We start from the raw sequence: 27834 nt of genomic DNA on the forward strand, positions 1-27834 counted from the left end.
GATCTATATGACACATATATGTATGTATATATGTGTGTGTAAGTATGTATATGCATATATATATGACATACATTGTAAGGCAGACTCTATCACTAGAGCCATACCTCCACTTCTTGCTTTTTATTGTCTAGTTGGAGATAAGAATCTCTTGGCCTTGTCTACCCAGGCTAGCTTCAAACTGTGATCTTTATATCTCAGCTTCCTGAGTAGTTAATATTACAGGTATGAGCTACCAGCAATTTCTCCATTTTTAAAAGGTATGCAAATTAAATAATTTACCTATTTCTCATGCACACACATGATAAACAGCTGTCTATGTGAGAGCTATGAATTGAGGCAAATTCTCAGAAAATAAAAATCAAACTTCTAAACTAAACAGCTAAAATTAATAAAAGTCAGAGGACAAGAATGCCCCAGAAGGTATTTGCACATGAAACTATTCTGACCCCAACATCAATTCCTTGTGTTTCCCTATAGATAGGAGACTAATCACTAGATATAATTGGTCTGGATGTGGTTTGGGTATAGTAGGAGTTTTCAGTTTCCAGGTTCTGCTGTTGCATAGCAACTGTTATCCATGGGAAAAGAGCTAAGACCTAAAGAAGTTCACCAGTGTTCTGATATTACCTAAACCAGAGCAGGGCGGGCAGAGGTGGCTTCTAAATTGGAACTTGTGATATAGTTAAGATATGCGTTATGAAAAGGAGGGACAGGCCCCGCACCATGTTTTAGAACTGGACAAGCTGGAATCTGTGGTAGGACAGAGGAAGGACAGATGGGATTGAATGGATAAGGCCATCTCAGGGAAGACATGAAAATTGGTTTGGACATCAATTTGAGTAGAAACTGAGAAAACAATTAGCTTAGGAATGGAACTCTAGATATATTCTAAAGAATAGATGAGAATAGAGCTAGGAGCAGGCAGGGAAAGGGCCAGGGGCTGGCTACTTCAAGAGGAAGAGGGAGGGAGGGGAGGAAGGCAAAGTGATTTTCTGAACTCAGTAATGCCAGAAGAATCACTGATACTTAAAGGAAATCAGTAGAAGTAGTTAATAGATTATGAGGAAAATTGAGAGAAACAAAAATGTTAATAATTTCTCCCAGGCTTTCTAGGAACTTTAGATATTCTAAAGTAGAAATATATTTTGAGTCCACAAAGCTGAGGGCTGGAAGAGAGGCTCCTTGGTTTATCATCCAGACAATTGATTTTGATTCTTGGGCATCAATCCCTCATTTAGTAGATTTTTTTTAAAACTATCTATTCTTGCTTTACTGCATCCAGGATGTAATAAAGGATCAAGGCAGATAGTGTTTGTGCTTCTCAGAGCTTACAATAAGGTGGCAGAGAGCAATGCTAATCAAACCTAAAATACCCACTATAGTCAGTGCTATGTGAGTTAGGAGTGGGCAGGGGGAGGGAGATTAGGGCTCTAGGTAATTCTGAGGAGCTATCAAGGGGTGAGGACCACTGCTGTTAGCTTCTGATGAGGATAGCAATGGCCTCTGGGTTTAGCTATGCTTGTTATTTCTGGATCTTCGCTTCAGTAGCATTAACAATTAGAATTGCTGAGCAATTCTGGAAGATGAGACATCACAAAGTCATATGATGCTGATGGGAAGGGTTAGCGCCTGCTGTTTCACTGCTCCAGCCACAGCCTGGCATGGAGGTGCTCCACAATGGTTCTTGAATGTGTGAACACATCATGGTGTGGCAGGATTGCGGCTGCTTTTTAGTTCTTTAACTTTTCCACACTTACCAAGATTTAAATTATCGAGCATCCATAAAGTATAAATATAAAACCCCAGTGCAGAGGATGAGCCAGCCTTATGTATTATATTTGATATGGAATTGGCAGGAGGAACCAGGAGCAGAGGAAAAGGGCTTCACACCCTTCATGTGGGTTGTGTTACAGCATGACAAAGAAAGGGCACCCTGCACAAGCCTGCCATTACCTTTACTTATTAGCAAGTATGTATTAAGCCCTTTAGGTGTCTGGGCATGTGCTTGGCATATGAATTTGCCTATTTTGGTATTGTAGAATGCCTTTTACTTTTCTTAATTTAAGGGGTGGGAAGCACTTTGTGTCTTTATACTATATCTGGGATACAGACAGTTCAAGCTTCATTGATGAAGAAACTGAGGCTCAATAGGGTGAAGATTTTCACCTGACGCTAGAAGAGCAAGGGTTTTCTGCACTTGTTTTATGTATAATATCAGTGTCCATCCCAGAGCCTGGTGCATAGTAGATGTTCAACAAATATTTGTGAGTGAACAAACACATGTATGCAAGAATGAATGGTGTATGAACAACAGTTGAGGTTCAAGTACAAGTTGGTTGCCAGTCTTCTGACCATAACAACAATATCCACGATAGGGAAGGAAAGAGAATAATGGAGAAAAAAAGAATAAAAAGTAGTAAAGATAGAGAATAGTAAAGACTGGGTTCCCAAGAAGAATTAGAGATTCAGGGTGCAGAAAGTGAGGCAGAGTATATTTGGGCAAGTATGTCTCCAATGACTAGCTGTGTGAGCATGAGTGTATCAGTAAACCTTTCTGAGCTTCCATTTCTTACTCTTTACAATGGGATCAGAGAAATGTTACTTGTGTCCTAAGTGTGTCCTGTAGACACAAATTAGTAATGTATATGACCATGCTTTATAAATTCTAAAGGTCTATGTGGATATTTATTGTTTTTCTATCACTATTACTTTGTTTGGGTTTGTTTTGTGAAAGAGACCTCAGAAATCATCACATCTTCACATTGTTCTTTTACATGAGATCTCCTGAAATGAAATGCAAGCCGGGTGGAACTGGTGCTACTTGCAACATCCGAAAACATCTGGATTTATTCTTGGGCACTAACAATGCTATATCAAATCTTGATCATTGAAGTTCAAGTAATACCTTGATGAGTGAACTTTTGTGTTGTTCCCTGTTCTTGTCATTAGGTAGCTTCTGCTCTAATGAAGTAATAAAATCTATTTAGAAGGTGAAAAGTTGAAGAGGGATGGCACCTTGGGAAGAGCCAGGGTGTTTTCGTCTGGCTTCGAGTCCAAGATCTATATTTAATTCCATTCTGCAACAAGTTAGCTGTGTGATTTTGAGAAAAATCACTTAACTAATCTGAGCTCCACTGGAGGGCAGAAAAAGGAAATAATATATATTTCTATAATTTCATTACCTATTTAGAAAGGTTCATTATCCTACCATTCAAGGCAACTTCTAGCAAAAATCACTACAAACAATATCTTGAGATGCAGGAGTTAAGGGCTATTCAAAATAGCCTTACCTTCTTTCTGCCTTTTGCTCTGTAGGTAGTTCTTCATTTGCCAGCAAACCCACTACACCGACTGGACTGGGTGGAGGATTCCCACCTCTCAGCTCTCCCCAGAAAGCATCTCCCCAGCCCATGGGTGGAGGGTGGCAACAGGCTGGGGGCTACAACTGGCAGCAATCACAGCCCAAGCCACAACCCAGCATGCCACACTCCTCCCCCCAGAATCGACCCAACTACAATGTGAGCTTTTCATCCATGCCTGCTGGCCAGAGTGAACGAGGAAAAGGATCAACTAATTTGGGTGAGGATGCTGGTATGGAGTCTGGGATAGATGGGTCTATCTTGTTGTCATAATTCCTGTAGAAGTAACTGATGCTCCCTACCCCAGAGGCTGTGCCTGCTCCACCTGGGTGTGTCATGCTTCCAGACATGTATACAATTCCACAACTGCACACTTGTCTGTCTCTCTTCAGACTGGAGCCAGATGGAAGGCAAGGATTGTGTCTTATCCACAGCAGGAGTTTTTCATGCTAGCTTCTCTTATCCCAAGGACCTAGCATATGGTAAACACTAAATAAATGTGGAAAGAGTGAATGGATCATAAGGCTCTTATTCCTTGGATAGGAAAAATAAAGACTGAGAGCCTTTCAAGAACAGTAAGATTTTCCTTTGTACCCCAGTGAGGAGTTCCCTCGTGTTGGAGATCTTACATTTTCTTGTGTGCGCAAGAGAATGAGGGTCCAGAGTAGATTTCAACTCAAAAACTGACTTTCGTTGCTTGGCCTAGACTGCAGTATTGTCTGTGGTCACATTGTGAAGAGATGATAGAGTTGGAAATCAAACCTGAGTAGTTTGGCCCCAGAGTTGTGGGGAAACAGTTCACAATCAACTAAATCTATCAGCTAGGGGTGGGCAGTATGCATGGATTCCAAGAACCAAGCCAGGCCCTTGTCAAATCATCTATATGAACTAGTTATGACAAGGGGATATAATGCTTATGTCCATCTAAAAAGAAGGCACAATAGAAATGGAATTGGATTTAATTCAATGAGCCCGACTCCATTCTTAGCCTTGCCAAGTACATGTGTGACTCTAGACTCTGGGCTTCATTTTCCTCATCTATAAAATGGGGCTGGGAGACTTTTACACTACTAAGAGCAAAGGGAATAAAACGTGTAGAAAAGCACTTCGAAGACTCGAAAATCCTTTGGGATAAAATGTATGATATGCCTAGCCATAATGATTTTCAAAAATTATGTTGCAGAAGGGAAGCAAAAAGCAGCTGACTTTGAAGATTTACTTTCAAGTCAAGGTTTTAATGCTCACAAAGACAAAAAGGGGCCTCGAACAATAGCAGAGATGAGAAAGGAGGAAATGGCTAAGGAAATGGATCCTGAGAAATTAAAGGTGAGGAAGCCATTGACTCAGTGTGATTATCCTATAAGACAAGATCAGGTGCCATCAGCATGATTCCAACTGATTGTCTAATCACCTCCCAAGAGCTGGTCTCCTAATGCTATCACTACTGTGGGGCTATGACTTCAGCAAATGAATTTTGAGTGGGACTTAAGACATTCAGACTGTAGCATCTAGGAAAGGAAATGTGTATTGACATTCACCATATTGTAGTTTGAGTACAATCATGCCGCTTAAAGGCAAAGTAGCTTTAGGGAGGTTGTATATGGTACTTAATCAAAAATTTTTTAATTTTTAGTGCCAGTTCTGAGGCTTGAATTCAGGGCCCAGGTACTGTTACTGATATATATATATTTTTTGCTCAAGGCTAGCACTCTACCACTTAAGCAACTACAGCTCCACTTCCAACCTTTTTGGTAATTAACTGGAGATTAATCACAGACTTTCCTGCTTGGGCTGTCTTTGAACCACAGCCCTCAGATCTCAGCTCTCTGAGTGGACAGGAGGACAGGTATGAGCTACCAGGCGACCAGTCTAAGTTCTATAATCAACTTTGGACCATGGTTTGGTAAAACAATTTCTTTACTTGTTCAGATGAGCAATGACACTCTTTAAGATGTGATTTTGTTACCTAAGTGTCACTCAGATTTTAAAGATAAATTATTGGATTTTCTTGAGGAAGGGAATGCATTATTTGTATTTTCTCCACCTTTTAGAGCACTTTAAAAAAATCTGTTCTCTAGCTGATACAGAAATACTATATATTGAAGAATTACCACTCCTAGATGAAGATAGTTTCTTGCTATATATCCCAGGCTGGCCTGAAATACTCAATCTTCCTTTCTCAGCATCCCCAGTAGCTTTCTTAAAGGATTTATTTTGGGGAGAGGGGAGTTCTGGGGATTAAATCTAGAATTCTGTGCTTGGCAGATAGGTATTCTATCACTGAACTACATTCCCAGGCCAGATTTGGTTTGGCTTTTCAAAAAGGGAAATTTATTTAGTTCAGGTAGCCAGTTGGTATAAATGTGACCTGATAGAGTTTATACTTTAGGAATGTATTATTAACTATAGGGGGCCATAGAGCAACAAATTCAAACTCTCAGAGGTGAAATTATTGAGTGGGCATGTGGATGGAGGATGATGAAGACCAGAACGATAAGCAGCAGGCAGAGGTGGGAAAGTATTCCAGGAAGAGCTCTTCAGAAGGTAGAGCATGCAGGACATTCCTATTATTTTGTTTCACTGAAGCAGGACAGGTTTTCCAGGAACCTGGAAGAATCCCTCTAGACTAGAAAACATTTGAAACCCCCATCTCCTCCCCTCTGTGTTTACAGATCCTGGAATGGATAGAAGGTAAAGAGAGAAATATCAGAGCCCTTCTCTCCACTATGCACACTGTGTTGTGGGCTGGGGAGACCAAGTGGAAACCAGTTGGAATGGCAGACCTGGTAACACCAGAGCAGGTGAAGAAGGTGTACAGAAGGGCGGTGCTGGTTGTGCACCCAGATAAAGTGAGTAGCACAGGTCCTGTCTTTGTCTATGTCTGGCCCTCATTTTGTTCATGTATGAAGGTGTATAAAAGCATCCTACTTCCTGTTTACTGGCTGGTTACAGGTTAGAATCAGGAATCTAAACAAATAGTTCTACCTCATAAAGGTGCAAAAAGAAATCAAAGCATGAATAACAAAGACTTTACTTATAGAGAATATTACAACATGCACCAGTTTTTTTTTGGGGGGGGGGTTAGATATAATCATGCAATAGTAAAACTAGGCTGAGAGCTAGCCAAAGGAGAACTTTTCTCCTTTGGAAACAGAAGAGTATGTTTAGCCTAGATTGTAGTGAAACTACTGTGTTTGACTAAACTGGTGCAAATCAATAGGCTTTAAAAAATGCAACGAAACCCATTATCTTGTTTGTGTTACCGTATGTTGTCATTGACACATGTGAGCATCATTGTTAGAAACTTTAATCATACTACGGCCTCTGTTCTCAGAAACATCTCAGGGAGAAGTGACAAGAAGTTATTATTAAAGTGCCTCTTGGGAACACAAACTCCAGTGCCATGTATTTATTGAATTTCCATCCCTCTACATTTTTAATGACTACTTTGAATAGAAGAATCAACAAAAATCCACATTAACACTTGACTTTCAGTCAATCAAAAGAGAAGTGGAGCCCAGAAAATGTACAAAAAAATTGTTTGCCTTTCTTTTGCATCTCCAAGACCTTCACTCTCTTTAGAAATTGAAAAAAAAGTATAGGAGTTGAGGGCTGGGAATATGGCCTAGTGGCGAGAGTGCTTGCCTCATATACATGAAGCTCTAGGTTTGATTCTTCAGCACGACATATATAGAAAACGGCCTGAAGTGGCTCTGTGGCTCAAGTGGTAGAGTGCTAGCCTTGAGCAAAAAGGGACAGTGCTCAGGCCCTGAGTCCAAGCCCCAGGACTGGCCAAAATAAATAAATACATAGGAGTTGAGAACCATAATGGATTAGAAATAGGGTGTTATTATGCTTTGGTTTGTTTGGTAGTACTGCTAGAAAACAGAGATGGATCTTTTGATGCTTGCTAAGCTTTCTGTTAGTTACTTATTGATAATTACCATCACCTTATGTGAATTTCCAGAGGAGAGTATGGTACTTGCTATCACACAGATAAGGCTGTAAAAAGAGAAGCAACTTAATACAAGAATATTTTGTTATGCCACAAAAGGGCTTAAACTCAGGGCCTCACACTCTTGCTTGACATTTTGCTCAAAGCTGGCATTGTACCATTCATACCTCCACTTCTGGCATTTTGCTGGTGAAGTAAGAGCTTCTCAGATTTTTCTACTTGGTCTGAATTGGAACCTTGATCCTTAGATCTTAGCCTTCTGAGTAGCTAGGACTACAGGTGTAAGTCACTGGTGCCCAGCCTGGAAGAGCATTTTAATAACTTAGAACCCATATTACCAATGAATTCAACGGAGACATTATTTCAGTCTGTGATATATATAATGTATTCTTTGTTTTTCCCTACAGGCTACTGGGCAACCCTATGAACAGTATGCAAAGATGATTTTCATGGAGCTAAATGATGCCTGGTCTGAATTTGAAAACCAAGGCCAAAAGCCCTTGTATTAACTTGTGAGCCTTTCTATCTCCACTACAAAACTGTGCTAATGCTTAGTGTGTATTATAATTCTGAGGTTTTCACAGATGAACCAAAAATTTCAGTAATGTATCTCCAGTACTAAACTGTTCAGTTACTTGTGAATTAATTTCTCACACTAAGGAATGTGGATGTTTGATTTCTCCAAGTCCCTGCTATGAAAGATTGAAAGCAGGGGAGGAACTTGTGTGATGACCTTGCTGACATTCAACATTCCAGTCTGCCCTGTGGGGAGCCTACTTAGCATTTTGCCTGGGAATATGGAACGTTGAGGCTGCCAAAGTGAAGGCATGCCATCCATTTTATTCTCTGAGAATATGATGAATCATCAAGAGTTACAGAAATAAGATTATCTGATGGTCTTTAAGAATGGCTTGGGATTTTTTTTGGGGGGGAGGGGGGATGAAATAACTTGAGTAATAGCTTTACACAGACATCAGGAACATTACCATCAAGTATTTTTTTTTGTTTGTTTAGCAAAATGTACACTGGCCTTGAGGATAATAGTGTGTATGTCTTTTGATCAGGAGCACTAATAAATGTGAAAGAATTTGGATTGTGGCAAGTGCTTACGCAAATATCCAGGGATTATTGTGTGTTCTTCCTGGATATGGTAAAAACTAAAGCAAATGCTGGCTAAAGGGATGTTGAGCTGCTACTTTCCTTTTGTATATATGTGGAGCTGAGGAATCGAACCCAGGGCTTCATGTATACAAGGCAAGCACTCTTGCCACTAGGCCAGATTCCCAGCCATACTACTTTCCTTTTCTGTTAAAAAAAACTGGGGTTGATGAAAGAAAACTCTTAATACTATAACTCTGAACTTGATTCAAAGGATGTACCTTTTTTTTTTTTTTTTACCATTCCTTTTTCTTAGTTAAAAAGGTTCTTTGCTGGTAGTATGTTGTGAAGCAGTTTGATACATTCACAGTTTGTTAAGACCAACAGCTAACCTGGACTTGGTGTGCTGTAGTTTGTGAGTGGGTAAGACCATAGAAGATGTGTAGATCTTCACACTCCCTCATGGGGGCTTAGAACTAGGTCCCCTCCCTCCTGGTGACTCTGTGGCCCCTTGGATTATTTCCAGGGGTTGATTTGGGTGAAGTAGTTGGAGGTCTGTGGAATGGCATTCATGTAAGAACCTCCAATTGGTTTCAGTTCAGTGTTTGGCTGGTTGTCATTTTGAGGGGTAAGTAGTTTGCTATTTTGTGGCTTTTCTAGACCTCCTACTGAGCACATAGACAATGTGTATATAATATGTGTATATATATTTAATATATGCATATAATATGCACACACAGAGCAGGTGGCCAAAAATATTTTCATGCTAATCTGAAAAGGCTCATATCCAATATTTGTGAAAAGCTTTCAAAATTTTTTTTTTCTCAAAGACAATCATTTTTGTTTTTGTTTCAATTTTCTTGTGGCAAACTGTACCAGAAAAGCAGCATGTCAAAAACACTTTAGGTTCTATTTAGATCTCTCTCTCTCTCTTTCTCTCTCTCTCTCTGTCTCTCTCTTTCTCTCTCTCTCATTTCTCTTGCTCTCTCTTTTGGTTATAAAATTTCATTATTTATTTTACCTTTTATTGACAATGTGAAATTCTCAAAAGATGTTTTCTTTTTGAATATACACCTGTAAACTGTTCAAGGTAACCATAAGAAACTAAGTGTTACTTCTTAACATATTACAAAGTAATGTTTGATCCAGTTTGTGCTTGTCTTATTTAAAATTGGAATGTGAGATATGTTGCTGTGACCTGTTCTGTTCTTTCCCATTCGCATATGTAGATATTGTGTCAATTACAGTATATAATGATAATAACTAAAAGGATACTATGTGGGTGTCATGTACATTTTGAAATGCTAGAACTATATTAGCTTTGTATTATGTTTGGATAATTTACTAATGTTCACAGTTTAAAATGTCATTAAACATTATATAATTAGCAATGAGAGAGAATCTTACCTAGCAAGTTGGGAGTTGCCGTCATCTTTTTTCCAGATACATTATAATTCTGGGTCCTTATTTATCTCAAATCTCTTAACTCATGCAGACCAAACAAGTTTTTGCATTCCTTTTAAACATCTGGTGACAGAGCTTGTTGTTGATTAGATTAACTGTTTCATTCATATTTATTGTAATATATTTTGGTTTTGTAAATACATTGCACAAGAAAATGTGATTGGTCTAAAATATTTGTAATGTATATTAAAAGGCTCAAAAATATTTTAGACATTTAAGTTATTTTTGCACTTGTATGACTACAATGACAAACTTGAATTACCTATCTGACCTGATTTACTTCAAAGGAGAGTTGTGGGCAATGAATCTAAAAACAACATTTAGACCCAAAGGCAAAAATTGGAAAAAGACTTTGAGATTTATATTTTCCTCACCCATGTATCCTCTATCTTGACACAGACACACAGGCACACAGACACAAACACACACACAGACACATACACGCACACCATGCTACATGAATATCATGTTTCAAGAAGAATCCACAGAGGAACCCACAAATTGAACAAGAAATGTACTCACTGCCTTACATATGAAATGTAACCCCTCTGTACTTCACTTTGACAATAGAGGAAAAAAAAGAAGAATCCACACAGAAATTCTGCTCTCTAGCTACAATGTTAATAAAGTGCATTTGTTTGCTGAAGCTAAGGGATTGATCTTCTGCATCTGTCATGGAAAAGGTGTTTTATTTTTTAAGGACAGAAGTAGCATATTCATTTGCAAATAAATGCAGCAAATCAAAAGCTTTTGATGCCTAGAGAGGTGGTATTCAGGCCTGTGCCTATAGCCCAGCATTCCAGAAGGCTGAGGCAAGCACCGTATAGAAGGAAGGTTGATGTAGCAAACAAACAAGCAAACAAACAACAAAAATCCAACCCCTAAGTCATTTCTTCAGCCCCATTATTGTACTGTGTGCATCTGGAATAATGTGCCTCTGTCCTGAAGCCCCTGGAGAAACTCTAATGTATATATAAAAAAGTGAGCCTTTATCACAGCAGCAGGTCAGTTGTCCCTGACCGAAAGAAATATGATTGAGGAGTCTGGGCCAACAAAATGAGGTCATTTGGGCCTAGTGATTAAAACCAGTAAAGCTGGAGTTTGGTTCGGATTTTTCTGCATGCAGACTGTTACATTGGAGAAATTCATCTCCCCGCGTCTTAAGTATTTCTCCTGACAATCCTGAAGTGGTAGAATTAGGAACTGTGTATGTAAATTTTGGTCAAGTGGGTACTCATTACACACTATGGTTACTGTTATTGATAATAAATAAGACAGGGTATCCTACAGATCACTAGCTGAGATAACATTAAAATCAAATATCAAGTTGTGTGGAGGAGGAAATAGCAACTGACTATAAGCTGTGGTTTGACACTTGGTGTACGTGGGCTGACAGAGAGCTGTATGAATAAATGGTGGAAACTTGCCAAGGAAAAGCAACCTTCACTGATTTCAGTGAGTACTCGCTCGCTCATACTTCCATTTGGCTAAATCCCTGGCTTGACAGCCTGCCTTAACAAGACACCCAGATCTTGTTTGCCATGTAAGCATGTCTCTTTGTCACCCAGTTTGGCCTCAAACTTACAATCCTCCTGCCCTGGCCTGAGTGTTGGAATTACAGGTGTGCACTATCATTCTTTGAAAAGGTTTTGTAAATCTCATGTGAGGAATGGAAGCATGGCACAGTTTACTTTGAACTGGGATTTGAAACAGATATTTACTGTAGGATAGGGAAACTTACTATAGTATAGTATATTTATTATTTTCTTTATGCTTGGGGCTTAGAGAGCAGTACAGCAAACTTTTTCTCCGACCTTCTCCTGCCCTCTGGTCTCTAACCTACCTCATTCTTCCCCCCAGACAAGCAGTGGAACTGGTACTCCTGTTCCCCAAGGCAGGTCATTTCCTTTAGTCATTTCCCCAAACTAGCCATAAAAGCTAAAAACAATACTCTTTCTTTGTCTTATGGTAGGTCATAAGACCTACCACAAAGTGTCATGCTTTGTGTCCCAAAGGAAGAAATGCTGCACAGAGAGACCAACAGGAATCTGACCAAGAAGAATCTGGCTGGGTTTTCCTCCTTTTTAACTGTTAGACCAATCATGTTTCTACATGGCTGTCCATGCTTCATAAGGTCTGCATACGCCACTCAGAGTCCTTGGGTCTTTAATCTGAAGGCTCTTGTGTCCCATCAAGACTATGATCAAATAAACTTGTTATGCTTTGTTCTACTAACTTGTCTTTTGTTATAGGGCCACTGGCCAATATTTTGCAAATACTGATAGACCATAAACTCAATGAATGGGTTTTTCTTTTTATATTTAATCCCTGTCTTTTCAGAACATAAGATCTGACTTTAGAGTTCAGTGGTATGGGGTCTGGCCACAGTTTTCTTAATTTCTAGAACTGAGTCTTAGTTTTACCATAAAAAGTAACTTAAAAAAGTAATACATAGCAAGTTGGGAGAAAAACACTATCTGAGAATATTGCTGTTTCTACATACCTGTAGCCTTGGAACCAATACTTTAGCATTGTGCTTCCATTCATTTTTCAGTATTTCATTCTACACCTCAGGTACTCAAATCATGCTGTGTCTGTGGAGTTCTGATGGGGAGGGCTTTAGCAAATCTCTCTATTGTGCCTCTTCAGGACACCAACTAATGAGGTTGGGGGAATGGTTGGGAATGGCAAGGGGCAGGACGTTTAATTACTTAAGATGGGAAAACTACTACTAGTTCCCTACACCAGCAAAGGAGCCAAAACTCACAAGTTCTCAGAGCGTGGCTAGTGAATCCTTTACAGTACAGTAGTTTCCTGACTCCCTCTAGGGACTATATTCCAAGCTCCTACAAGATGCTTGATATTCTGGACAGACGTTTTTCCCCACACAGATACAAACCTTGTATGATAGTTATAAAATAGTCCCAGCAAGAGAGTAATCACAATAAAGTAGAATAAAACAATGAGCTCTAGTAAGCTTTATGAATGCAGTGTCTCTAAAAATATCTTATTGTACAGCAGATCTCAGTAATTTCAGAGTGCATTTTCCCCCTTCCTAGTAACGTCAATATTTCGATTGTTTTGTCTTTCTAACCTCTTTCAAGAAGCCGTCTGGCATAATTCCCTACCATTTCTGAACCTCTTTCTCCACAAGAAAAAGGAAGCACTCAGACTAGATGATTTCTAAGGTCAAAACAAAAAACTTCATCCCCACCAAGAAGGTTAGGGAAAACAACAACAAAAAAGACAAAGCTGCCTCCACTCTCAGCAGGTTTCCAAGCCTCTAGGCTTACACGGAGCATCTTGATTTGGTGGAGGGAGTGTCTGGTCCTGACGTCGGGGCGGAGCTTGGGTGGTTAACCGGGTTACCCGGATGGCCCAGAGTTTAGGAGGATTGGGGCGCAGGTTCAGGCAAGACCAGCGGGACTAGAGGCTGGAAACAGCCTCTGCAGGTTGGGGGCGTGGCTATGTGGCTCGAGGAGGGCGGGCTATGCGAGATGGGGGCGTGGTTCTGGACCACAGGGGCGGGCTCTGCGTAGCGGAACGGGAATGGGGAAATGACACTAGTGAGCATCTGAGTGGCAGGGATCTGGACCAGTAGAGGCGGGGCTCTGCGTGTCCGGGACTCTGCACTAGCATGGCATGGGCGGGGCTCCGTGTCTGGAGGCGGGGCTCTGCGTGGGCGGGGCTCCGTGTCGGAGGCGAGGCTCTGTCTGGCAGGAGGCGGGCCTTGCGTGGCTGAGTCGGCCTCCCCGGGCGTGGACCCGTCCAGGGCGGGGACCGGGGCGGGCGGGGATTGGGGGGTCCCGGGTGGTGGGAGGAAGCCGGAAGCAGCCGCCAGCAGCCCCAGCTCCAGAGACATGGCGGGCGTTAAAGGTACATCCTCGACCCCCGGCTCGGTGGTCGTGGGGCGGGGTCACCACCTCAGTTCCGGGCTCGGCCTGCAGCTGCGCCTTCCGCGCGCTGGCGGTGATCAGCCGCCCGCAGCCCCGCCACCCTTCCCGTCTCTCCGGGCACCGAGGCGCCCGTGCGCTCCGCTCGCCTCTTGTGGTATGGGTGGAGGGGGCGTTTCGGGGTGATCTCTGCGCTGTGTGCTGAGGCCACCGGCTTTCGGCGCTTTCCTGGGGTCTTGCAGACCCCGGGCGGAGGCCTCGCCTGTCAGCACTGCCTTCCTGGGGGACCCGGGGTAGCCTTGGAACATCCTTTGCCCGCCCCCCCCCCCCCGCTTCGCCTCAGTTTCCCCAGGTTTTCCCTCGACCACTGTGGAGTTTTTAAAGGAGGGTTCTACTTCTTCACACGTCCGTCCTGACGTCCCTCTCCGTGCTTCCTGTCCCTCCTTAGTTTCCTATTACTGACAAAGGAGCCTTTGTCTCCAGGGCTGGACAAGAGAAAGTCAATTCTCTTGTTCCTAATGACTTTTCCAAGGGGACAGAGTTGCTGTTGGCGGGTGACAATGGAAAATACCCAGAACTAATGCTATTCTTGCAATTTTAGCGCCTAGATTAGGTGGGATTTTAACATGTACTTTCCTCAGTGATTTCTATCCCCATCTGGACAGACAAGAAAGTAAGGGTGTGCAATGTTGTGCTTTTGAATGGGGTAGTTTAAAAAAAGGGGGAACTGTGAACATCACTTCCCTTCTTTGTGTGCGTTCAGAGAAAGGAAGGTCTGCATGGGGAAGGCTTCCTTGAGGAGGAAACGATTCCATTTCTGATCTTGCAAATGGACTGGCATGACTTGTTTCTGAATTGGAGTTCCTTATTCTTGAAATTGCTACAGAGATCTTCCCGGTTGATATCTACTGCGAACACATGCAGTGTATAATGCATGTGTGCACTTGTGTGTTCGTTACCAATTTATCTGTGTGCTGTTAGCAACAGATACATTTTATCATTATTTCTGGTTGACTTTATATTTAATATCAGTTGAGTAAACCTGGCTTACTTGGACAGTGTCCAGTGTATAATATGTCCATTTGAGTCCAATGTAGGAAACATGACACATAGTATCTACCTGTGATTTAGGGTTTATCCGGACCAGAAACTACCAAATAGTAATAATGTTTATATGTGAATATGTTTAAAAGTATGAGGTAGTAGAAAGGAAGAAAAAAAAAGACTAAATGGAAGGAAGCATTTTTCAGGTAATTTCATTTTTATTGAGGACTTGTATGTTGGAGACCTGGAGTTAAAAAGATAGAGGAGAAATGATTGTTGAGTGACAGCTGCAAATCATGACATTACTGTCTAAGGGAATGAGGTATATGCCCTGATACAGTGGAATTGGAGATAAGTTCCCCTCAAAGGTATGGTTAGGTTTGAACTTCCTACTACCTGTGAATGTGGCTCTTCTGGAAACACACTCGATTGTAGACACTGTTAGGAAATAGGGTCTTCAGATGCAGGCAAGCTAAGATCATTCTTGCGTTGGATATGCTCTGATCCAATGGCTGGTATCCTTGAAAGAAGAGGGAAATTTGAATACATAACAGAATGAACACTAGAACAGAAATTGTTGTGATGCAGCTGCAAACCAAGTGGCACCAATTATGGGCAACATCAGACAGGAAGAGGCAAGGGCAGCTTGCTCCTTAAAGCCTTCAGAGAGAGAGCCTGGCTCTCTCTGACAGCTTCAGTTCACACATGCTATTCTGAGTCATCCAATTTGTGGCACTTGCTTATAACAGCAGTCACAAGAAACTAATGATGATGGGACTAATTATTCCTCTAGGGATGAAGAGGACTGTTTGTTGTTGTGGTGGTGGTGTATGTTTGTGTGTATGTGTGTGTTTATAAAGAACAGTATTTGAAGTGCATCTAAAGGGATCCATGAGGTTATATCTGCTAAAGGGCAGAGTTTATTCCAGATGGAGAGTGGCTACAGGGTGGACATGAAAGAACACCTTGTTCTTTTCAGAAATTTAGAGAAAAGATGTAATATTTAACATATAATACACATTCCTTTTTGCTGTCTTTCCTCTGTATTCTCACGTTCTCTCTTTATAGTTCATACTCTCTCTTCCCTCTAACTTCCTGTAAAGAACAAGGTGTGTATATACCACTAAGCCTCAGTGTGTGCTGTGTGAGGATGGGTAGGAAGAGGCACATATATCTGCAGACCAATGATTAGGTTCTGCACTGGGGAAGTCTCAAGTCTGGTGATAGAGTCATGTGGACTTGCTGACTCACTGCAAGGCAGAAAGCAGCTTCAGTAGGCTTTTAGGGAAGATGGAAAAGTGAGATAGGCTTTTACTATGTACTCAGGAGCTGTGGGTGCTTGGGAGTAGTGGATGGGAGGATGGTGGTTTGCTTTGTCATGAGTTGAGTTTGAGGTTCGTATTGGTTATTAGCTGTCTAGGCAGAGTAGAGCATATTGGTATTTGAAGGTGGGAGTACAGGCCTAGTTCTTGGAGCCTCAAACGTGGCTGGGCCCTTGTAAATTTGACAGAATACATTTATCCAGCTGGAGTACAGAGTCGAAAGAAAGATGAGGTTAGATTCCTGGTCATCTCTCCAACATTAAGAGATGGCAAGTTTGCTGTTCCTGAACACTGACACACACACACACACATACTCACACACCAAATAAAAACATGACAAAAAAGAGAATTAAAGAACTTTGAGAGAAAGAAGCGGTCTGTAGTGCTCAGTATTGTTGGGCTTGTGGAATAGGATGTATTGAAGATGATCAGGCCCAAAGGAGGGTAGCAAATCCTGTTAGGAAAAGGTCATCTACCATATATATATATATATAATAAATACATATGATATAATATGAATATATTTTCACATATATGGATATTTTTCCATTAAAGAGTAGGTTGAACTGGGTGATAGTGGCTCACATCCTAGATCCTAGGTGGCTGAGATCTGTGGATTGTAGTTCAGGGCCAGCCTAGGTAGGAAAGTTCATGGGACTCTCATTTCCAGCTATTTATCAAAAAGCCAGAAATGGAACTGTGGTTCGAAGTGATAGAGCACTAGCTTTGAGTACAGAAGCCAGAAATAGTGTTCAGGCCCAGATTTCAAATCCCAGGACCAACACACACACACACACACACACACACACACACACACACACACACACAAATAAATACATTAGAATTGATGGTCCTTTCTGTTCTCTAATATCTGGATACTTCTGGATGTTTCCTGAAAAGCCTCTTGGTGTCTTCTTATAAAACAATATCTTGTGTCTTCTTAAAGTAAAAGGGATCAATAAAACATTCACTAATTTAAGCAATAAAATTATTCAGTATTCTTTCAATAGAGAATATAAATTGTGTCCTTTGCTTTTGCTTTGTATTTTTTTTTGGCCAGTCCTGAGCCTTGGACTCAGGGCCTGAGCACTGTCCCTGGCTTCCTTTTGCTCAAGGCTAGCACTTTGCCACTTGAGCCACAGTGCCACTTCTGGCCGTTTTCTGTATATGTGGTGCTGGGGAATTGAACCCAGGGCCTCATGTATACGAGGCAAGCTTTCTTGCCACTAGGCCATATCCCCAGCCCTGCTTTGTATTTTTTAAGAAGACAAATCTAACAATCTAAAATAGAAACTTGCACCAGTCAATATTTATTGAGCACCTACTTCTATCAAACATATTACATCTCATTAAGTTCCCATTGACTCAATAATGTGGGGCCATTATTCCTGTTTCATAGGTGAGAGACCAGGTTCAGAGAGATCTGACTTCTTGCTAAGGTCATGTAGCCAGTGGACAATAAAGTTGATATTTGAATCCATGTGTGTGACTCAAATCTTTTACTAACCTAGTATTCTGTGTATCACTCAGCGGCATGACAAGTCTATCTATCCAACCTACATTCCTACCCTAGCAGAAATACAGATCCAGCAGATCTAGGAAGTCAATGTTTTATTCAGTAGATACCAGTTGGGAATTGTTTCCTATGAGGACATGAAAGCAGTTTTGAAGTACTTGTGATTAAGGAGACAAAGTAATGGAAGCTCTCTCTGAGGAGGTCAGTCAGTTTGGGATGATATTTAGGGAAAGAGAATTTCTAACATTTTAGAAACTGGTGGAGAATAACCACCTGCCTCCAGTGGTCCCAAGGTTTCTACTCAGAGTTGCAGAGACTGGCTGGTTGTTCTCCTTGGCAGATAGAGAGGGAACTCTCAGGGTCAGTGTGGGAAAGTCCTGGAGTTGCTTTTGATTTTTATAGGGATATACACAGGTGGTTATCCAGTTTGGGCTGCTATTGCAAACATACCATAGACTGGATGGCCGAATGTTATTTTGGAGTCACTGTTGGAAGCTGGGATGTCCAAGGTGGATCTGCAGTCTGGTAAGGGCCCGCTTCCTGTTTGCAGATGGTTTCCTTCCTCGTGGTGTAGGAGTAAGAGGGACCATAACCCTCAAATGCTCTGGTTTCTTTCTCTGCTAAGGATATTGATCCCATCCTGGAGACTGTACCTTCTTCCCTCATCTCAACTTAGTTACCTTTGAAAAGCCCTTCCTCCTTAATACAAGGCTATAGTACTGAAGGAGGTGTGTACAGCCATCCAATAGTCACTTGCTAGTCACATGTGCATTGATTAATGAAATTCACACAGATTTGGGATCTTCCTTCCTTCCTTCCTTCCTTCCTTCCTTCCTTCCTTCCTTCCTTCCTTCCTTCCTTCCTTCCTCCCTCCCTCCCTCCCTCCCTCCCTCCCTCCCTCCCTCCTTCCTTCCTTCCTTCCTTCTGTCATGGGCTTGAACTTGGCCTAGGTACTGTCCTTGAGCTCTTTTTCCACTCTCTACCACTTTGAGCCACTGCACCACTTCCGTTTTTCTGGTGGTTAATTGGAGATAAGAGGGGAACAGACTTTCCTGCCTGAGCTGCCTTGGAACTGTGATTCTAAGATCTCAGTCTCTTGAACAGATAAGATTACAGGCATGAGCCACCGGTGCCCAGCTCCATTTATTCTTTTCTAAGTTGTGTGTGTGTGTGTGTGTGTGTGTGTGTGTCAGACTTAGGGCATGAACTTAGAGCCTAGGCTTTATATCTGAGATTTTTTTTTTTTAATCAAGGCTAGTACTCTACTCTTGAGCCACAGCTCAACCTCTGGCTTTTTGGTGGTTAATTAGAGATAAGAGTCTCATAGGTTTTCCTGCCTGGGCTGGCTTTGAACTATGATCCTCAGATCTCAGCTTCCTGAATAGATCAGATTACAGGTATGAGCCACCAGAACCTAGCTGGTAAATTGTTTTATTGAGATATATTTACATTCTATAAAATTAGTGTTATTTGTTTATTTTTTTGTTTTTTTTTTTTAGTGTAAAATCTTATGGTGTTTGGTACAGTCACAAGATTATGCAACTATTACTACCTTCCAACTTCACAATAACTTGTCACCCTGCAGAGGAGCTGTATTCATATGTAGTCGTATCCCAGTGACCCTGCCTTCCTGGCAACTGATGATCTGGAACCTTTAACCCTTGCTTTTATTTTTCACAGCTCTGGTGGCATTGTCCTTCAGTGGAGCTATTGGGCTGACCTTTCTTATGCTGGGATGTGCCTTGGAGGATTATGGGTAAGCAATCATTCCAGAATGAGCTACTCTTTTTTGTGTGTGGTTGTCACCTGAAAGTGTGGGTGATAGAGAGTTTTATGAATTTAACACCAGCATCAGTGAGTTACTGAAGTCTAGTCTAGTCTATCCCAACTGGGGATATGAGAATAACCCTTTCTTTGGGAAGCTTATAGCTATAGTTTTGAGTGAGAGATAAACAATGCAGCTAATAAGATGGCTGCTGTAATGTGCTGTTGGTATGTATGCGGTACAGTGAGAGCATAGAAAGAATATCTGAACATAATGGGGATGGGGGTAGCACAGCAAGGCTGTATTTGAGCCAACACTTGGTGGATAAATGGTTTCAGGCAGAGATCATTCATCAACTTTATTCAGCAGGGTACAGTGGAAGGGTTGGTTAGGTATGTGGCATCAATCTTTTGCATCTCTATAATCCTTGTGGAGATGAGATTTTATACTCCATGCAATAAGATCTTGCGACAAGGTCTAAAACTGCCGAGACTACAAACAGGTATAATCCTAAGAGGCTTTTGGCATAAATAAAGTAAAATAAAGGCTGTTGTGGCAGAAATGGAAAAAAAAAACCCACCTAGAATGGCAAAGGTGGCAGAATGAAAAAGGTTTTGTTAATTGGTTTCAGGGCTTACCCAGGAGAGAGACATCTTGGATGTCTCCCAAATGATTGGCTTGAACAACTTGTCAGAAGGGGCATCAGTGACCCCACCCGGAGCTTGTTAGGACATTAATGAGTTCAAATCTGCCTAGATCTGTCATCCATCAGTGAGACAAGCACAGAACTCATATTTGTTCAGAGTTTTTACAACCATTGCTTTATGCTGGTTTTAGGGAAATAGCCTATTATTTTCCTTATTCCTACCCAGGAAAGCCCAGGGTCGTGAAAAACATCCGAATCATACAGTAATAAGTGGCAGATAGGGAAATGGACCACACATTCTGATTCTCTTGACCAAGGAGTTTCCCATCATTCCATGGCTCACTCTAAACCCAGGTGTTTTCATTCTTCATCATACACATAGTTTTGTCTCCACAGGTAAGAAAGTCACCTGTAACTATTACTACTACAGAGAAATTAACTTCATATCTTCGTGATGATGATTAAGGATTATCATCTGTATCAGAAGTTAGCAAACGGGCCTGTAGGCCAAATATAGCCTGCTGTCTGTTTGTGTTATTAAACTCTTACAGGAACTTAGCTCAGCTCATGCCTGTACATACTGTCATTGTCTACTTTTGACTGCAGTGATAGAGTTGAGGCAGAGACCTCAGGGCTTGCAAAGACCAAAGGTGTACTATTTAGCCCTTTACAGAAAAAGTTTGCTGATTTTTGGCCTACATCCTAATAGAATAGGGCTATGTTTAATATTCAAATTTTATCTAAAAATAAGGTTGCTTGTACATAGGCAGTCAGTCTCTAAGTTGCATGCTGGAAGTTTACTATAAATGGAAACAACATCTCTCAGATCATTTTTCAGAAAACTGTCACTGTATTCCAGGACAAATTAGGAGCTGTAGCTGTGGGTATGTCAGGTGATAGTTGTCTCTTCCAGGCCTTTTCCCCTCTTTGTATTTCATGTCTTCAATTTGAATTAACAATTCTCTAAGAGCCCCTTGCAATAATGTTGCTAAATGGTTCTTGAAACATACTAGTTTAAAAGCAGAAATCTAAACTCTGTGTCTCCATCCTCAGGCTTCTGGGTGAAAAGCACTTTCCTTCTTGCCTTTTTTTTTTTTTTAAAGAATAATTATTTATTTATTGTCAAAGTGATGTGCAGAGGGGTTACAGTTTCATATTTAAGGCAGTGAGTATATTTCTTGTTCAACTTGTTACCTCCTCCCACATTTCCCCCTCTCCTCCTCCTCTCCTCCCCACCCCTCATGAGTTATTCACTTGGTTTACACCAAATGGTTTTGTAAGTATTGCTTTTGGAGTCGTTTGTCTTTTTATCCTTTGTCTCTTAATTTTGGTATTCCCTTTACTTTCCCTAGTTCTAATACAAGTATATACAGTATCCAGGGTACTCAGTGGATACAGTGATAGTGGGGCACAACCACAGGAAGGGGATACAAGAGGAACAACAACAAAAAGAAGCTACGGTTTCACATGGCATGTTGAAAATAATTACAACAGTGTTATAGCACTCATTTCCATAACATGGAGTTCATTTCACTTAGCATCATCTTATGTGTTCATAAGGGCATAGCTATTGGACTATTGTGATCTTCTGCTCTGACTAGCCTAAACATGTACTAATTATTTCCTATGAGGGAAACCATAGAGTCCATGTTTCTTTGGGTCTGGCTCACTTCACTTAATATAATTTTTTCCAAGTCTTTCCATTTCATTACAAACCAGGCAATGTCATTTTTTTCTGATAGAGGCATTAAATTCCATTGTGTATATGTACCACATTTTCCTGATCCACTCATCTACTGAGGGGCATCTGGGTGGGTTTCATAAAATGAGAAGTGCCAAGAGACACATGAAGTGCTCTATATCACTGGCCATAAAAGAAATGCAAATCAAAACAACATTGAGGGCTGGGGATATAGCCTAGTGGCAAGAGTGCCTGCCTCGGATACACGAGGCCCTAGGTTCGATTCCCCAGCACCACATATACAGAAAAACGGCCAGAAGCGGCGCTGTGGCTCAAGTGGCAGAGTGCTAGCCTTGAGCGGGAAGAAGCCAGGGACAGTGCTCAGGCCCTGAGTCCAAGGCCCAGGACTGGCCAAAAAAAAAAACAAAAAAAAACAACATTGAGATTCCACCTCACCCCAGTAAGAATGTCCATTATCAGGAAAACTAACAACAACAAATGCTGGAGGGGATGTGGCCACCAAAAGGGACCCCTACTATATTGTTGGTGGGAATGTAAACTTGTTCAGCCACTCTGGAAAGCAGTACAGAGATTCCTCAGAAGGCTAAACATAGAGCTCCCCTACGATCCAGCAGCCCCACTCTTGGGCATCTACCCAAAAGATTACAAGCAAGAACAAAATAAAGCCACCAGTACAACTATGTTCATCGCAGCACAATTTGTCCTCCTTGCTTTTTGGCTATCATCTTGGCCTACTAGCTCTGTAGCTGGAATGGGAAACTTTAATAGGATGGCTTCACCTCCCACTCCTGCTCAGGGGTGCTGGCTGCCTACCTGGATCTGTATCGTCACAGTTTTGTGGTGATGTGTATTACTATAGTGTGTATGACCATAGTGTGTGTCTAGCTGTTGGTGTTAATGGTAATTGTTTAGGGCGTATTTATAAAATGCAACTGAAAACCAGGTAATAATTTCTACTAAATAAGTGCAAAGCAGTAAAATTTGGGAAGAAAGAAGTTTGGTTGTTTTGCATTGGAGTATTATTGTGACCTATTTCAATAAAGATTGGATGCATCTAAAATTTTTAGTAGTTAGATTTTGTATTTTCATGTTTATCATACTTCCAATCTATATTTTCCCATTTAGTTAGCAAGTGTAAGTGGGGCACATTGTTCGAGGATTGGCCATAGGTAGTCACTAATCAAGACAAATCAGACCCCTGATCTCATATGCAAGCATGTGTCAGATGGGAATAAGTATGGTACAGGCCAACAAACAGACAGGGGAAGAGAAAGACAGAGAATATGAAGGTAAGATGGTACAAAATGAATGGAAAAAGTAGTAGAGAGAAGTAGCAGTAGATAACATGTAAGATTTTATAGACCATGGTACAGGTCTAAGAATTTGGGGTTTATTCTAAACTATTGAAAGCTTTTAAACATGCATGCAGTTAAAAAGATCTTCATCAAATTAATAGATGTAAACTACTATACTATGTTCTATAGGAAAAAGAGAGATTATTACCAAGATTTTGTCCTTAAAGAATTTGCAGCTGGCAAATCCAGGCACTGGTGGTTAATGCCTCTAAGCATGGCACCGAGATCTGGGAATTAAAGTTCAGAGCCAGCTCACACTGACAAATCCCAGTACAAGTCAAATAATAAAAGAAAAGAAATTGCAGCTCAGAGCCTAGGATATAGCTTATTGATAGGCCTCTTGCCTCGTGTGTATATAAGGCCCTGTATTCAACCCCCAGTACTTTGAAAACAAAAAGTAAGGAAATTGTCACAGCTCAAGTACTGGGATTTGAATTCAAGGTAGGCTACCCATGTCCTTTACTGTGGAGCACTCTTCTAACTCTTTTTGTGCTGGTTATTTGGAGATCAGGTCTTGCTTTGTGCCATACCTGGAATCACAATTTTAGTTTACACTTCCTGCTGTAACAGATGACATGTGTGCACCACCATGCCCAGTTACTGGTTGAGAAGGATAGCTCCTGAGTTTTATGCCTGGGTGTCCTGAAATCTATTGCTTCCTGATCTTAGCCACCTGAGTAGCTTGTGTCTATCATGTATTGTTTCCTTGTTTATTTATTTATTTTGCCAGCCCTGAGCTTGGACTTGGCCTGAGCACTGTCCCTGGCTTCTTTTTTCTCAAGGCTAACACTACTACTTGAGCCACAGCACCACTTCTGGCCTTTTCTGTTTATGTAGTGCTGAGGAATCAAACCCCAGGCTTCATACATGCAAGGCAAGCACTCTACCACTAGGCCATATTCCCAGCTCGTTAAAAAGTTTTTTGTTTTTTTTATTAAACAAAATATACATTATATATATATTAATGAATCAATAACTTAGAAATCACTGCTTATCTATGTCTGGTAGAAACTGTTTTACTATTCATAATTGTTTAACTTTTTTGGCCTAAGCATTCAAAACAATAATTTTGAAGTAAAATGGAAGATGTAACCATGACTTTTTCTGTTTGGGTTTCCTTTGGGTGCACTTGACAGCGTTTACTGGCCCTTGTTCGTCCTGATTTTCCACGTCATCTCCCCCATCCCCCATTTCATTGCCAAAAGAACTACATATGACTCGGATTCAACCAGTAGTGCCTGTCGGGAGCTGGCATACTTCTTCACTACTGGGATTGTTGTTTCTGCCTTTGGATTTCCTGTTATTCTTGCTCGCGTGTCTGTGGTAAGTTTTATTTTCTATTGTGCTGCTCCGCTTTTATGAGTTTATTTCAAAGGCCTGTGTCTATAACCTCAGTTTTATTTTTCCTTGCTTAGACTTTATACTCAAAGCCAGATGTGTTTTTAGTGCCTTTCTTCCTTCACTTCCTTCACTTTAGATCCTATATGTAGTATCTCAGCTATGTTTTCAAAATAATTTTTTGTTTTTTCTTAGAGCTTTTAGCTAGTCCATATGATGTCTTGCTTTTTTATTCTCTGGGATTGTTCTTAAGTTAGTGTTTTAAATCATAGGGCAACCACAGAAACTATATAGTTATCCTTTTCTAGTCACAGAATGAAAATCATACCAAATTCCTTTGCAAATGGGATCATGGACTTAATTTCAATACAGGAGGAATATATTAAGGAATATATCTTCTAGTGGCTACAAGATATAGTGAATAAGATGCCATCCTCACATCTAATTAGAATTTTTCTTCTGGTCCCAAACACACGTTGTGGGTATAATTTATTCAATTCCTAGATGTTCATTGTTGTTCCTACTCTTTGCTTTCATTATACTCCTATTACTCTCTATTTCAGTTTAGGGCATTGTATAAACAATATGTCCAAATCCTATTTATTTGTTCAACATTCAAATACCACTGGAACATGTGCTATTTTTAAAACTCTAGGAACAATAATTGGTTACATAAACTTCCCTGACAGGTAACTATACTATAGATTTATTAAATATAGGATTGAAACATGATCAGAATGCCATAAAAGCTCCAAGAAGAGAGAACCTCCAACTATCAAGTGAGAGGGACATCTAAGAAAAAATAAGGTTTTGACTATGTAGACAAAGTTCTTATATAGAATGGCACCCAACTGTGGAAATGCAATGCATGAAATAAAGAATAGTCCACATTTATGCTGGGAATGTTAATAAAGCCTGATGAGCATAAATCTTGAATATTATGCCAGTTTGAATTTTAATCAGGCCATGGAGAAGCATTGAAGGCTACTGAATGCAAAGGGTTTTTTTTCTTATTGTGCTTTAGATCAGCATTTCTTAACTTTTGTGGCAAATATTTCATTTTTCCTATTGATGTTTTGGGATGTTTTCATTCCTTTCATTTGGTTAAATTAAAGCAAAACTTAGCCACTAGAGGGCACTCTCACTCTCACTGTGCCTCTGATACCAGCTGCCACACAGGAAGGCTCGTTTTGAGTGCACATTATTATTTAAAGTTTTTTTCTTGTTTAGAAAAGAAGCAAACAGATCCATAACTCTCCGGTTCCTATTTTCTCTGAAAGAAGTTGATGCTTGCAGAATTTTGAGTAGGCAATACTGTAATTGACAATTGGTTGAGAATCTTGCTGCATGTATTTTGCCTAAGGCAATTGTTCTCTGACTAAAATCAAGTAGAGAAATATGTCTATTAGGGAAAATGTTCAGGATGATGCCAGACTTAACAAGCATCACAGAAGCAATTAGACTAATTACCAATAGTACACTGTCCTTCCTGTTACATAATTCAGCCTTTTAGCAGCACTGTGCCGTATTTCATTGGTGGTTTCTAATGGAGGCAATAAAAGATTTGAAAAGAACACAATATGAAGAAAGTTAGGATTGAATGCTTCTTTTCTTTTGTGTTTCAGATCAAATGGGGAGCCTGTGGCCTGGTGCTGGCTGGCAATGCTGTCATTTTCCTTACAATTCAAGGCTTTTTCCTTGTATTTGGAAGAGGAGATGATTTTAGCTGGGAGCAGTGGTAGCCCTTCATTCTGAGAATAAGTGTTGAATTTCTAGAATTTGTACTCTGTCTATGTGTGCACATGTGGCACTTTATTATGGAAATTAATTTGCTGACTATGGAATTTAATATGCTGACTTTTTTATACCTTTATATCATGATCATTTTAAGGAAAACTTCCTAAGTAATGGAGTTGTTTTATTGCCAGAAAATAGACCTCTCCATTTACTCAAGTTGAATTATGTCATTTGTTTAGCTATTTATATAGTCAGGATTCTTTCAGCAAATGTATTAACGCAGTCTTGCAGATAGCTACTCACTTAGGCAGGGCGTCAACCTTTTGTCTGTGCTGTCCTTGGGTAGCAGAAAACACAGAAGCAGGTTTCTTTATAGCCTAGAAAGGCAGAGTTGGATCTCTGTCTGTGTTGTAGACTCTTGCTACTAAAATATGGTTCACAGACCATGAGCATCAAGGATCTCGTAGGAGCTTACTCAAAAAAGTGTAAGTAGAGAAGCTCCACCCCAGACCCTATGCATTGTGATGAGATTTCAAGTTTATGCTAATGCATATTAAAGTTGGAGAAGCTCTGTCTTAGAGGAATAGACAGTACACTGATCTTCCTTGTCTTCCCTTTTGGTTCTTCCATTCTGGATGTTACCAAGAAAGGTCTCGCCTGCCTGTATGGCAAGGATGAGTTCAGACTCCCTTTCATGTTTGTGAATGGTCAACACTGTGGGATGTTTCCCCAGAAAGGAACAGATGTGCCCGCATAACACCTGAAAGCCAGAGGCTGTCTTACAGCAACAGGGCATGGAATAAGCAAGCATGGTACTGGAAGGTGCTGGAGGGAGGAGGGAAGGACAGATAGGCCATAATTTCTGATTTCCCTTTGAAACTTCACACCCTTTCTAGCATCCCCCTCCTCAGCATTTCTGCATCATACATACCTCCAGATGGTCCTGGCTTCTTCTCAAAGAGATATGGAGCCAAGTGAACAAGCAGAGGGAGAACTGCTCACTGCTTAATTTTATCCATGTGTTGATGTACTGATCATCTTTACAGAAAACTGTATACTGCTTTAAATGAATCATTGATAGAACCATAATTTCTAACCTTTTTTGTTCATGTGTTTAAGGCCTGTTGATAAAAGGAAACGTGAGAAATAGACCACTTGATTAGAATACAACCAATGCATTTTTAAATATACATTTTAAGCATTAATGTATGATACCTGGCAGACATTCTAAACACTTCCACTTTGGGTTTGAGCTGAGTAATTGGCACACCTTCAGGTGCTGCTGGGATGCTGGGACCGAAGGCCAAAGTGAGACTCAGAAGGATGCTGTGCAGTGGGACTTGGATTTTGTTCTTTTTTAAAATCTTGTGCATGATTTTATATCTTCGATGTCTGTATATACAGAATTATACAAGTTATTATTTCTAGTGTTTGTATTAACACTTTAAATCATGACACTTGTACTTATTGTAATAAATTTCACTTTTATCTCTGAAGAAGAGTTTAATCTTGGTAGTCTTTATTCTGATGTTTCTTGTGAGCTGTTTTGAGCAATCATCGGTATTGTAACTTTGGAGATACCACTTTGAAGGCCTAGCTGGCTTGTAGTAGCTTCTTCCCTCAGAGGGCAATAGGGATCA

General features: G+C 40.6%; 2 protein-coding genes across 15 annotated transcripts in view; both read left to right on the forward strand.

Annotated features, from left to right (window-relative positions):
- The window catches only part of Dnajc6 (DnaJ heat shock protein family (Hsp40) member C6), a 137320-nt gene extending 128830 nt beyond the window's left edge, over positions 1 to 8490 (forward strand). For all 14 annotated transcript variants that reach the window (XM_048351497.1, XM_048351486.1, XM_048351487.1 and 11 more), the window contains 4 exons: positions 3316 to 3579; positions 4543 to 4685; positions 6032 to 6208; positions 7722 to 8490. In XM_048351497.1, the coding sequence (XP_048207454.1) occupies positions 3316 to 3579; positions 4543 to 4685; positions 6032 to 6208; positions 7722 to 7823 (686 nt within the window). In that variant the 3' untranslated portion in view covers positions 7824 to 8490. The remainder of the gene's footprint in view (positions 1 to 3315; positions 3580 to 4542; positions 4686 to 6031; positions 6209 to 7721) is intronic.
- A 5166-nt stretch (positions 8491 to 13656) lies between these two features.
- Leprot lies at positions 13657 to 26543 on the forward strand. The gene is made up of 4 exons (XM_048351498.1): positions 13657 to 13752; positions 19332 to 19407; positions 24256 to 24442; positions 26083 to 26543. The coding sequence occupies exons 1-4, from the start codon at positions 13737 to 13739 to the stop codon at positions 26197 to 26199; spliced, it is 396 nt and encodes a 131-aa protein (XP_048207455.1). The 5' UTR covers positions 13657 to 13736; the 3' UTR covers positions 26200 to 26543.
- Positions 26544 to 27834: the final 1291 nt, after the last annotated feature.

The sequence above is a fragment of the Perognathus longimembris genome, chromosome 7 (assembly GCF_023159225.1).
Source record: "Perognathus longimembris pacificus isolate PPM17 chromosome 7, ASM2315922v1, whole genome shotgun sequence".
NCBI lineage: Eukaryota > Metazoa > Chordata > Mammalia > Rodentia > Heteromyidae > Perognathus > Perognathus longimembris.

Excerpts from the sequence above, each read along its gene's own strand:
- Leprot (XM_048351498.1), top strand. Across the intron at positions 19,408-24,255 it reads TGTGCCTTGGAGGATTATGG|CGTTTACTGGCCCTTGTTCG; the intron begins GTAAGCAATCAT and ends TGCACTTGACAG. Across the intron at positions 24,443-26,082 it reads TTCTTGCTCGCGTGTCTGTG|ATCAAATGGGGAGCCTGTGG; the intron begins GTAAGTTTTATT and ends TTTGTGTTTCAG.